At 40.0% G+C, this 13,069-nt stretch overlaps 2 protein-coding genes across 2 annotated transcripts; both read right to left on the minus strand.

Annotated features, from left to right (window-relative positions):
• Window positions 1-368: 368 nt before the first annotated feature.
• Window positions 369-3,119, minus strand: Ir75b (Ionotropic receptor 75b). Its single transcript, XM_017154559.3, is given in 7 exon segments — window positions 369-579; window positions 980-1,861; window positions 1,913-2,049; window positions 2,106-2,447; window positions 2,503-2,669; window positions 2,727-2,986; window positions 3,086-3,119. Coding segments are annotated over 6 exon segments (1,830 nt in total). The 5' UTR covers window positions 2,818-2,986; window positions 3,086-3,119.
• On the minus strand, window positions 3,109-6,735 carry Ir75c (Ionotropic receptor 75c). Its single transcript, XM_017154560.3, has 6 exons — window positions 5,918-6,735; window positions 5,683-5,861; window positions 5,182-5,520; window positions 4,989-5,125; window positions 4,201-4,807; window positions 3,109-3,627 (listed from the first exon to the last, which is right to left on the minus strand). Exons 1-6 carry the CDS (start codon window positions 6,009-6,011, stop codon window positions 3,109-3,111), a joined length of 1,875 nt encoding a protein of 624 aa, XP_017010049.2. The 5' UTR covers window positions 6,012-6,735.
• Window positions 6,736-13,069: the final 6,334 nt, after the last annotated feature.

Below are 13,069 nucleotides of genomic sequence, written 5' to 3' on the forward strand. Positions count from 1 at the left end.
AGGCAAGAATGGGATGAGTGGGCTTGGTGAATTGTTGAGCAAACTGAAGACCTGGAAAGGAGAAAAAAGGGTTTACGTATATCAGAATAAGATAAAGTTTCCCTGCCCACTTTCATCACTCTGCCAACAGTGAAAAAACACAATGAATCCAATTCGCGATTGAACGAGATTGTCCAGAATAAAGTTGGCCAACTGCACCAGCTGCATTGTTGACTTATTCACTTTGATTTCTCTGGGCCCGAGGTCCCTTTTTATATGGATTCAAAAATTCCACCAATTTGGCTGTCATCGATGTGCGTTGTTTGTTTTTAAATTGCCCGAAATTACCCATAAACAATTGCCATTGTCCTTGGCCTGTTCTGCTCACCTTAGTGGAGAGAGCAGTGGTGGTACCAGATGACCTCCAAGCCCAGTATGCCCATACAGAGAATTATCCCACCCAGCAGCAGGATAAAAAGGGGAGCAGCGTACTCCAGACCCACGGCTACCGTGTGATTATGCTGATAACAATGCAGCTTCGTCTGCATCCAATAACGCTCGTGCTTCGAATGAACTCCAGTCTCCAGCATCCGCAGCTCACTGAACAATACATAAAAGAATTCTAAAATTAATAGAGAGTATTCAAAAACTAAACCACCAATTCTAACAATAGAAAACGGGAATTCTTTAGATTAACATGAATTATTTAGCAAAAGAAGACCGCGAATTCTTCAGAACAACGTGATTTTAATATTTTAATTCTAGATTTAAAAGTGAGTATACAAAAACGAAACCACCATTTCTGTCGATAGAAAACGCGAATTCTTTAGACTAACATGAAATTATTTAGCAAAAGAAGACCGCGAATTCTTCAGAACAACGAAATTTTAAAGACCTCTGGAAAAATCTATATCTTATCAAATAAATTATTGCCCATCGAATACAGTTGATATTACAGGACTGCAATGACTAAAGAGTAGTCTCTTCAATCTTGACCCACCTTAGTTTGAATAGCTCCGCATAGGGCGACTTCTTCGCCAGGATCGTGTGGGTATGAGAGGCATCGCGCAGCGGAATCTCGTTGAGCTCGCAGATCTGGTGAGGCAGGAAGTGCTTCCGCACGAACTCGTAGCCCGTGGCCACGCCGGTTATGTAGACGAAGCCCTCCTGATCCCTCACCGTCCTGACCCCGTCCTCTGTGGGCAGCCAAATGCGGTCCGGCTATCGTTTGCTGCCCAGCACCTTGTTCAGATACAGACTACGCACGTCCGGCTCCTCGGAGGTCTCCACATAGACGCGGGTGTATATGGCCGGCTCTATGCCGACCTCCAGGCTGCTGTCCGCCAGCTGTTGCAGTGTCCGGATGTTCGACTTGATGGGCTGGCCCAGCAACTTGGACACCACAATGGAGGTGTAGTAGTTGTACATCAGGAAGGAGGTCATCATCAGGGCGAAGAAGGCCATTCGCCCGCCCATCGATCGTGGCGTTAACCAGGCCCCCTGAATGCAGCCAGCTCCGAAGGAGAGCAGGCAGCTGGTCAGCAGCGAGGGCTTCCACTCCGTGCGACGCTCCAGAATGAAGGTGATCCAAAGTAGGCAGCCGGCCAGGAGGAGCAGCAGGGCGAAGGTCAGCCAAACCCCTCCGCTGAAGGGCTGCAGGAACTCCGTGGCACTCAAACCAGCGGACACGGACCGGGGATTGCGGAACATGCAGATCTCCCGGAAAACACTGAACTTCGTGATGGGCTCCACAAATAGAGCGCGATCGAAGGAGTAGATGAACGGAGCTATCGCCAAATCGGCGTCATTCAGAATGAGATCTCCGATCATGCCGCCCGTGGCATTGCCATCCGACCAGCGATTTCTAAATATATACTTAAACCTAAGTTTTATAGTTGATTTAAAGTCATTCGTATCGAGAAAAACTCCTCACTTGCAGTCCAACATATCCCTCAGGGGCTGTCGTGCCTGATAGCCGAATCTGGCATATGTATCCAGGTGAATTCGATCTTTGGATTCCATAAACTCAAAGATCTTCTCCATTGAGGTGTTCAGGGGTAAAGCGGTAACCTGTAGGAAAACGTTCTAATCGCTGTAAAGTATATTCTTTGAAAAGGACTACTTACCGCTGCAGTGGCTCTTACGGTTAAGCCAGTGAAGGACTTCCTGTGCTGCAGGGGACTCCTTGTGTGAAGATCACTCAGATATCGTTCGATTCGACACTTCTGTTTGTTGCATGAAATTTCCCGATCGGCTGTTATATTAAGTTTTCCTCCCAGTTGTCTTCCCCTATTGTACAGATCGAAGAGTATAAAGTTTTCCGTGCTGGGATCATGCGTGACATAGGTAACATCGGCATCAACAAAGATTTGGGCCTCCTTGAAGTGAGTTTCAATAAGGGAAAAGTTCATCCACCTATCGTAGATAAGCCAGTGATACCGATGACCCAACAATCGTTTGGCACTGGCCTGTAAAATTGAATTTACAAAATAAATATTTTATATATATAATATAAATATTTACCTTTTCCAAAACAACACCACTTTGATTGCAATTGATATCCAAGAAAACGCCCAACTTAATAATATTGTGATTAAGAAAGTCATCGTCCAGGTGGAGTTGCGATTCCAGTGTTTTAAATTGGGTGAACATATTTTTAGACTGTGCCAACATCGCTATGGGTGCAAGTGCTGAAACGAAAAGATTAAATCGGAAATCGAGATATTACTATAGAGTTAGTAACTTACAGTCCATTGACCAACAGTGCAAAATAAGGACATGACTCAACCTGGCCATGTGAAGAAAGTTGTATAAAATAAAGTTGTGCAATTCCAGCATGGTGAAAGCTCGAACAAAGAACTTGGCAATTAATGATACTGATTATGAGCCAGCAGGCCTTTTTATAGGGCACTCATAATGCCAGCAGAATGGACATAATACAAGTCAATTGCCAACTGAACTTGACTTGACAACTTAATGGGTATGCGAAAATAAGCTTTCGACAGGCCTGTCAAGTCCAATCAAAATGGTAAAATAGGATGTCCAATTTCCAGACAATTTAAATGTTTAAAGCAAGAAAGGAAAGGGAAAACGCTTAGTCACTCACCATGATTATTCAAAGCTTTTCATTTACTGACTTTGTGGGAGAACGGTGATTAATTTCTTTTTGGCATAACGAGCCCAGCAGATTTCCAAGACCAGGATCAGCAGGGCCAGAAAGTAGGCCACCAACAGGGAAATGAAGAGGGGAGCGGCATATTCCATGCCCACCTGGATGAGAAAGCTATTCGAGAACGTATGCAACTTGGTCTTGCTGAAGAACCGACTCTGCTTCGATATAATCCCCGTCTCCAGCATCCGCACCTGGATCTGAGTGAGCAGCTGGCGGTAGGTGGAGTTCAGGTGAACCATTCCGTAAACGGCGCTCTCCGGCCGCAGGATGATCTCGTTCAGATCGGAGATCTCGCGCGGCAGGTAGTGCTTCTCCACAAAGTGGTACATGAACGAGGCCTCCGAGGTATACACGAATCCCGGCTGATCGCGCACCCGGATCACTCCCTCCTCCGGAGAAAGCCACACGCTATTGGGATCCCGCTTGCTCTCCACCTTCTGTTTGTACAGGCTCCGAATGTCTGCGCGGGGCGAGGACTGGGGAATAAATATTTATTATTTCAAGAAATTAATAAAAGATGGAACATCCCATCAAATCCCATTTGAGCTTTTGTAATCTCTTTTACTGAATTAATTCACCTTTTGAATTGCATTTGTAATATAGTTTTAAGAGCTTTCCCTGTTGATAATTTTATATTTTATTTTCATTAATTCTCATTCTCAATAACCCATCTTAAAGACGATAAAAATGTATATTTTTCTTAATGTTTGAAATTTGGGGTCGATGGAGATATTTTCTTTTATAGGAGAAGTTTCCTACCTCTAAGAAATATTAGCTTCAAACTAACTAAGCGACTAAGCATAAAAATATAGTTTCTAAACTTAAAAAAAGAAATAAAATGTACACTAAATTTCTAAAATGTAGGGAGAATACTTTTTTTGTGTAGCAGATAAATTATTTCATTTATGTACCTAATCATTTTAGGAATTTTTAAATCATTTGAATAGCAAGGATAAAGTAATTTCCTAGTCATTAAATATTTATTTTTAAAAAACTTTTTTTAGAATTTCCAAAAAATATTTTCAAGATACCGACAATGATACACTCACCACCAGATAAGTCTTGGTAAACGGCACCGTATCGAAGCCCACTTCCAGGGAGCTGTCGGCCAACTGCTGGATGGTCCTGATGTTGGAGCGCACTGGGGATCCCAGCAGAGTGGACACCACGATGGAGGTGTAGTAGTTGTACATGAGAAACGAAGTCAGCATCACGGCAATGAAGGCTATTCTTCCACCCGCTGACTTGGGCATCAGATAGGAGCCCTGGATGCAGGCAGCTCCGAAACTGATCAGGCAGCTGCTGAGCAGGGAGGGGATGAAGTCCAGACAACGCCGCATCCAGTGCCGCTCCAGGTGGAAGATCAGCCAGAGCAGCACTCCGGCGAAGATCAGGAGACCGGCGAAGGCGAACCAAACGCTCGGCATGAATGGCTCCAAAAACACGGCCGCCTTGATTCCGGCATTGTGGGGAGTTCGAAACATGCAGACGGCCCGGAATTGAGCCTGCTCCGTCATTGGATGCACGTAGTGGAGGCGATTCCAGGAGGGTACGAAGGGCGACGTACAGAGCTCAGCGGACTCGTTGGTCAACATGCCAATAGCTCCGCCAAAGGCATCCTGAACGCTCCACGTGCCGCACCAAATGTAGTGAAGCCTTAACAATATATTTATGGAAAAAAAGAGAAAAAGTATAGAAATAAAAAATATAAAAGAGCTAATGTGTTATCATAAATTTAAATGCATATAATTTGCGTTTTTTTATCCAGGATCTCATACAAATTTAACCCCAGGTTAGGCTCTTGGTAAATTCTTGTTAAAATCAAAGGTTGACCTACTTGAAACCGAGTATTTCCTGAGTGTGCATAATAAGGCGATTGCCAATGCGAGAAATCGAGTCCATGTGGGAATCTCTGTCGCTATTGAGGAACTCGAGGAGCTCCTTCTCACTGGAGTTAATGGGCAGCACAGAAACCTGAAAGGAAGGTACCAATGACTTGGTATCTACTTCACTTTTTTTGGCCAACCCACCAAGGCGGCCAATCGAAAGGTAACGCTCGATAAATCCATGCGGTGATGCAGTCTGGGTCGCAAATGCAAATCACTGAGATAATCCCTAACCTGGCAGTGACTTCGATTGCACTGCAGACTCTGGTCTACGGTGATATTGAGCTGTCCGCCCAAGTGACTTCCCTTATTGTAGACGTCGTGCAGGATAAAAACCTCCTCCTCCTGACGACTGACATAGGTCACGTCCGCATTCACACTGAGATTCGCTGCCTCAAAAAGCTGGGTTAACTTGGTAAGGTTACCTGCCTCATCGTAAAGAAGCCAATGCAAATTTTGGTTATACAGACGGGCACGACTGGACTACAAAAAAGATATAAATTAAATAATGGAAAAGGGTTATAGAACTCGTTTTTAATAGTTTTTTTTTATCAAATACGATTTTTTTAAAAATGAAATTTAGGTTTTACATCAAAATAAATGTTTTTAAACTAAAATACGATTGTGATATTTTTAATACCCTACCTGATTGGTTATGAGCTCAGCCTGTTCACAACCCATGTCCAAAAACACACCCAGCCTGACCAATTCACTATCCAAATAGTCCTTGTGGATGTTGGCCAAGTTTTCGGGGTCCTGTTGCAGGTCAATATATTGCGAAAAAATTCCGTTCTCATTCAGCATCTCAGCCAGAGGAAGGGCCTCTAAAAAATACACATTTAAAAACCCATGGAAATATTTAAATATTCATAATATTCACCCTCTATCGACCAGCAGTGAAACACCATCAGATTGCTCAAATTGACTTCCAAGAGATTAAAAATAATCAGTCGATACAACGAGAGACTGGCCATCTTGACGGCTTTCTTGGATTTTGGCAAGACGATTGACCCTTTTATAGCCCAAAGCTAAGATGTCGAACGAGGCCAATTAAGTAATTATGGCCAAATTTTTGGGGACAGCCGTCAAATTGTAAATTTTGATGGACAGCTAAGTCAAATTTTTGGGACCAATTGCAGCCGAAAATACTCGGAACGTGGAGCAACAAGTGTTTTGGCCAAGGCGCCTGCGCAGGAATCGGTAGCGTAAACAAAAGTGCAGGAGGGATTTATGAATGAAAGGCTGTCGGTGGGCGGCGGACGGGTGTTAATGGATTTCTGAGCCGGGCTGGCTGTGGGTGGGATTGTGGGTCAGGAGGGCAGCGCCGCAGGCTTTAGTGATTTTGCGCCTTTTGCATGGTGCCTTCGTCACCATCACCATCCCTATAGCAAACGACATCCTGCCACCCAGCAAGTGCTGCACAATTCAATCTTCTGGCCTGGTCTCAATATCATTTCGGCTCAGTCTGCGTTGCGCGCTTGGCGCGTTTTGACGTATCTCCGAATCTCCGCATCTTTCTCTGGAAATTCGCTCGGTCCCCGTTTCAGTTCAGTTTCGATTCGGTTTGGTTTGTTTTTCGCCTTGGTTGGTTTGCTAGTTTGTTTATTTTCGCCGCTCGTTGTCGCTTGGCTCTGGAGATTTGTGTGTATTTTTGGTATGATTAGTGCGGTTAGATTTGACGGAGCCACGAAGGCTGAAAAAACACAGCTGGATATGAGAATTCCGAAAAGTTCGTGTTATTATTGCCTGTGAAAAGTGACTACTAATTCCATAACAATTTAAATAAATCAAAGTAAATAAATCAATAAATAAATAAAAAATAGTAAGGCAAAGATCTACATTTTTCTGTAAGATTAAAATGTAGTATTGTGTTTTTGTAATATAAAATTTAAAAAAATCTGCGTACGAGCATAAAATAATTTAACAAAATTGAATCAGTCTTAAAATATTTTACAGTTTTCTTTGACATAAACGAATTAAAATAACGCTAAATGATAATATTTGTTTAATCAATTTTATAAATTGATGGTTTAACCTTTTATTTTAAATAAGACATTTTTAAAAGAAACATTTTTGAATAAATCATATTGAATGTAATATTGCATATATTTCAAAATTATATTGTAATTTAAAGCATATAAACAGCTAACATGGCGGAAGCGTAATATTGAAGTGTGGAAAATGTTTAACTTTAAATAATCTATAAAAACAAAACAAAAACAAAAACAAGCTCTGCTAAGACTCAAAAAAATTATTTAATGTATTTACTAATATATACTTAGGAACATTACCTTAAATAAAATTAAAAGCCCAAAGATTGGGTTTAGAAAAGCAGCAAAGACAAATTATTTGGGGAATTTAGAACAATTCTACTTATTATTTTCCACTTATTTGAGGGCATTTTAAAAAGTTTTATAATAAAGTTAATAAGCTTTGTCGTGCTAGCAATCCAATAATATTAATTTCCAAAATAATGAAACATTTGTCAATTGTTTTTCTATCTTTAATTAGAAATGCCTGCGTATATTTAACACTCAATTCTAGGGAAGTAAACAAAACTTTGAAGCACAAATCCGCTTGATTTTGTAACCAACTCAAGGCACAGCCCATAATTATACTGTCAAACAGTAATTGCATAACCCTCCCACACTTTTCCCATTATATTCTGTGTTCCCACAATTGAGTGCCAATTAAACTGTCTAAATCAACCTAATTAACAAGGTCTACATAATTCAGAACAAAATATTTAAAAGTGATAATGGTAATTAGGCATCGAAATCAGTTCATTCCATTGTGGGACAAATTGATATAAATATATTTACAATTAAAAGCAATGTTAAGTTTCGGACCAAAAAAAATAGAACCAAATGAACATATTAAGAATCAATTGAAATGTGGTCATCCGCACTGGGCCAACAAATGAAAAATGCACAGTAAACCACAAATATGACATTTTCGCCAGAAACAACTAAAACAACACGAATGTGAACTGCAGACCGAAACGCGTTGGCTGGCGGAGACTGCAGACATCGAGTGCAAATAAAATGCAATTATCGCTGATTTAAACGGGCATTAGAGAATCATAAATTTTCCATGAGCACCACATGGCCGCAGGGACTTGGGTGGAAAATTCACTCCAACACCCGCAAATAATCCACCAGAGGATTTTGGTAAACCAGCAGAAAGAAAACGAACTATTAACAAAAACTATTTAGTGGGGGAATTGATTGGGCGAAGGCAACTGGATGTAAAAAAAGTAAAATAAATGAAACGAGTCAGATACGATTCACAAGAATTCTTTACATAGACAAGAAAATTTAATGTAACTTTAAAAATTTGAAAACTAAATACTTTAGGTTGCTTACAATTTTACAATTACAATTATTTTTAAAGAAATATTTAATTTATATCGTGATCGCCCCAAAGACAAGGCTATTTGATATCGTATAAAAAACCATAGATCTTATGTTAAAATTTAACTAATTAAGTTTTAACATGAAAAGATAAACTTACAAATTTACTGAAACAAAACAATTCAATAAATTATTTAAGGTCTGATCGTTGTGCCGATATTTTTTAAACATTGGCCTAAATTAATAGAGTTTATTCTTAAAGTTGTCCACATAAACAATTTTTATTCTACCCAAGAGACCTTAGTTTCACAAGCAAACTTTGTCGTTCATTATCGCATAGTTTTAGGTGCCTTAGACGAGTTTTTATGCCATCTTGCTCTGCTATCCCGCCTTTCAAAGGCTTTTATCTTTTTTGGCAGATTTTGCATTTTTTGTTGACGCCGCTTGAGGCTACGAAACATCTCTTAAATAGAAAAATGCAAAGCATAAAAAGCGGCAGTTGGGGCATCGCACTCTTGAGATTTACATTGTAAAGTGATCCCCTCGCCTCGTCGACTATATACACACAATATAGTACATGGATGCAGGCTCACAAAAAACTGCATTTAAATTAATTGAATTTCGTAGATTTTTTCGTCGAAGGGGATGTCCAAGGCCCCCAGATCCGACCGTCCTGTCCTTCGGTTCTATTGCTCTTATTGAATTGGTTTGGGGATTTTTTGGCTGACCCACAAGTCAAGATTGTGGCGTGTCTGTTGCGGCAGGCACCACAAGTTTACTTAAGCGTCGTCCGAATGCGTTCTGTGTGTCATTATTTCGAAGGGGAGCGGAGTGGAAGGCTCTTCCATTTCCATTTTTTGTATGCTCTTCTGCATTTGTGTTCATTAAATTTGCAAGTAAGTTGAAATGTTTTTGTTTACTTCCACAACTGCCCTTGCCGGGGCTGACCAAATGGGATGTTCAAAAATTATAAATGAGCTTGCGTTCCCATTGCAATGATATAGCAAAAGTGCCGAAATTCAATGTTTGTTTCTAGTTGAGACCTTCTACACAAAACCGATTTTGATGACACTTTTAATTTTAGGATTTAAAAAAATAAATTATTTGTGTAAGTTTGGCTCATTAAACATTCTACCTGAGTTTTTTATTTTTAAATAGTATTTATTACCTACTTCGAATTTTTGTAAATTATATCCAGCTTATTTGCACCTATTTTATTGTAATAATTGGAATAATTGTTATAAGGAATTTTTTAAATATAAATCCTAATTAAAAACCACGATGTCTCAAAAGTCATTGGTCATTCCTTAATTATTTTGAAAAGTTTTTCTTTTTTATTTATTAGGCTTTTAAATCTGTTAAAAAAGTTTCTCTCAAAACCAGCCTAGTTTTCAAAAAATCTGTATCGATAAATTGGAAATTGCCACATTAGCTGGAGTTTGTGTCCTCCAAATCGGTTACTGAACAAGGGAACCCACTTAGCAGAGACAAGAGCAAACATTTGTGCATTATAATGCCCCGACAAGAGCGATTCAGCTGCATTTCACGCTTCCCTAATCCTCGCCAGCTCCCTTCGACAAACATTTCCGCCGAACGTGAGCCAGTTGGGGAGGAATATCTATATCCGACGGGGTGCAAAAGCTAAGGGAAGCTGGGATCGTGAGTTCCGGAGACTGGGAACCGGGCACGTGCTTGTCGCTCAACTGTAAAATAATTAGAGCAATTGCATTGGCCTAGGGCCATAAAGTTCGTGGTGGGGCAATCGCATTCCATGGCAGCCGGCAAACTGACCGCAGTGGCGAAATTTTTGACTTTCATTTAATTAAAATGCGACTTTAATGCTACTTAGGTTAACTGGAAAACTTGCGGCATCATTCCCGTTTCTATTTCACACGCAAGACCACAAAGCCGTGAACTAAGCTGCTCATACATATATTATTCCGTATGCATCCGAGGGCTGTGGCCAAATTGAAGCGCCCATCTCATTTGCAGGCGAACAAATAATAATGCCAGCAGGCTGCTCCCTACTTCCCATATAAACCACCTGCTGCTGCTGGCACTTCCGATGAGCCACAAAATATAGTGGGACGACCCCATAATGCACCCATAGATAGGCAGCAGATGCCAAGCACATCAACAAACTTAGGAACCCTTTGGTATTTTAAAGGGGAGTCCGAGATTTAGGGATACCCTTTAGTTCCTTTTTTTTTTCTAACATTTTATGGTTAGTTTGTTGCATGCCAAGATACAATTACTGAAGACCACTGTTCATAATTATTTTAAAATTATAACTTAACTAAAGCTCAAATCTAAAATTAGACCAAAATGTAAAAACTTTAAAAATAAAACAAAAATTTTTTTTAAATTTTTTCTTGACTTATAAAAAAATAATATTAAACAAAATTAGAAAATTTCATTGCATTTGCCAAACTTAAAAGTAATTAATTAGTTTTGTTTGAGTATGTTGGCTAAGTCCCACCAAAATATAATGGGTATACCATAGTTCTGCATACCCTCCTTTCCAAGTGAACGGTTTTTAACAATGCATTTCCTTTAAAAAAATATATGACAAAATATTCCCTAGCAGGCAAAAGGGTATACAAGGAGGGTTGAGGATTTAAGGAGGGGAACCGTCAGCAGCCTTCAAAAATTGAGTGCAATTTCGACGCTGATGAGAAAATGCGTTGAACGTGCTCAAGTTGCTCTCTGCCAAACCGAGGAAAATGGTTGGCAAGGCGAAAGTGGGTATTCCTACATTTAACTTTAACCCGTTCGCACCAGTTAACAAAAGGCGTGGAGAACGAAGACGGCCAAGCTAGAAATTATAAACGAAAAGGATGCTTTTCGGGGATGTCGGCTGATGTTTGTGCTTCTGACAGCAATTTGCTTGTTTGACGAAACTTGGCCATCAAAAAGCATAAAGTGAAGTGTAATTAACAGCCAAATAAAGGCAAGTATGTGGCTCTGATTTCATGTCGGACGAAAAGCTGAATTTATGGGACTTCTGCTTAATTTAGGAAAAAAGGTTGCAGTAAAATGGAAATTATATTTCTAGGCTAAATTGAAAATAGGAACTGGTCAACAATGTTAGAGCTTAAAAAAATATTTAATATCCTTTTAAGTTATGTATTATATTTTTAAAAATATGTAATTGTAAAAATTTAAATTATTATGCTATCCAATTGTTTTTCAATTATCCCATTTCTTAATAAAACAGATATTTCTATAAAGTAGTGCAATAATTCTAATAAAGGAGTTACCTAAAAATTAATCTTTATCTACATCCGAGTGTCTTGGACAGTGCTAAGCCATCTTATTGTCCCGAAGTGATGGCTTGGTTTTCCTCTGTGACAAATCAACTAAAAATAATGTGAATTTCCTTCGGGCCAGGCCGCAATTAGCCAGCACAAGCGCCTAATCAAGTGGCAAGTAGCATTGACGTCGAGGCTAAATATGCAGCTGATGCTGGCTGATATCAGACGGCCGACTTGAAGGCAACATCCAAGTGGCCGAGGGAGCACTCCAAAGTATTGAAAATAGTTATCGCAACCTGGGGCGGATATGAAGATGCGGGCAGAGGCGAAGGTGGCCACTCTGGCCGGATGTCGGCATTGGCCAATGGCCATGCATTAAATTAGGTTAGTGGGTGAGACATAATTAAGTTATGGGGTCGCATTGTTTTTCCTATTTTTTATTCGCATTATTAAGTGAGATGTTGTCTTGGTGGCTCGAGGACATCAGACTGGGGTACCATCGTCGGCATTATTCACTCGGTGCCTTTGACATTTCCGGTTGATTTTTCATTAACGAATCGCCCGGCTGACGAGCTGGTTACGGCAGCGGCATCGGCATCGGATTCCGAATCCCCGGCATAGTTGATCTTAATTACTTGCCATCCATTAAGCCAAAGTTCAGCCAAGATTAATTTTGTATTATGCATACGGTGGAAATATGAACGCCGCCGCAGGCGTAAAGTTTACACTTCATTTTTTTTGCCAAGTGGACTCATTAATCTTCGACTTTTCCCAGACGTGCCATTTTTAAACTCAAGATTACGCATACGCAGTGTGGTATTATTAAAACAGTGTAAGCTGAAAGGATCCGATATGAACTTAAGCAAGCCATTACCGAAATATCTTGAAAATTCTCACAAATAAGTTTTAAAATTTCCCAAAACGAAAATAAAATAAGCTAATATTACGCATACGCCGTGTGTTTCAAATATAAACGAAACTTGTGTTAGAAAAATTCGTCATATAATACAGATGTTAAGAAACTGAAAGAAAAGCTTGTCTAAACTAAATACAATTTGTAAACTGCCAAAAAAGTATATCCGTGCACAGAGATAAAACAAAACGATAATAACCGGTTATAATTAGACCGCTTATTTAAAATTAATTAAGCTAATCGTCGTATAATCGACAAATGCAAGGAACCGTTAACGCGGTCAAATCATCGACGGCCTCTAATCTTAATAGTTTATAGCTGATAACCGATAGCTGAAAATGCCGCTGGCTAATTGGCCAATCAAAAACTGCCAACTGCAAGTCCAACAAGTTTGAGCAATTAAAAAAATCTAAGGAAACTCATCGCAAAGGAGCCGAGGACACGGGCCAAGACAAACGGAACTAATGCCAGCCTGAAAGGAATCTCAGAAATTAAGAAGAAAACGCTTCATG

The sequence above is a fragment of the Drosophila takahashii genome, chromosome 3L (genome assembly GCF_030179915.1).
Source record: "Drosophila takahashii strain IR98-3 E-12201 chromosome 3L, DtakHiC1v2, whole genome shotgun sequence".
In the NCBI taxonomy this organism is placed as follows: domain Eukaryota; kingdom Metazoa; phylum Arthropoda; class Insecta; order Diptera; family Drosophilidae; genus Drosophila; species Drosophila takahashii.

Bases quoted from the DNA above. Each gene is read 5' to 3' on its own strand.
- Ir75c (XM_017154560.3), bottom strand. From the start codon at position 6,011: ATGGCCAGTCTCTCGTTGTATCGACTGATTATTTTTAATCTCTTGGAA. The intron at 5,521-5,682 runs GTAGGGTATTAA...TCTTTTTTGTAG, and splicing joins CTGAGCTCATAACCAATCAG to TCCAGTCGTGCCCGTCTGTA. The intron at 3,628-4,200 runs GTGAGTGTATCA...TTTATTCCCCAG, and splicing joins TTACCAAGACTTATCTGGTG to TCCTCGCCCCGCGCAGACAT.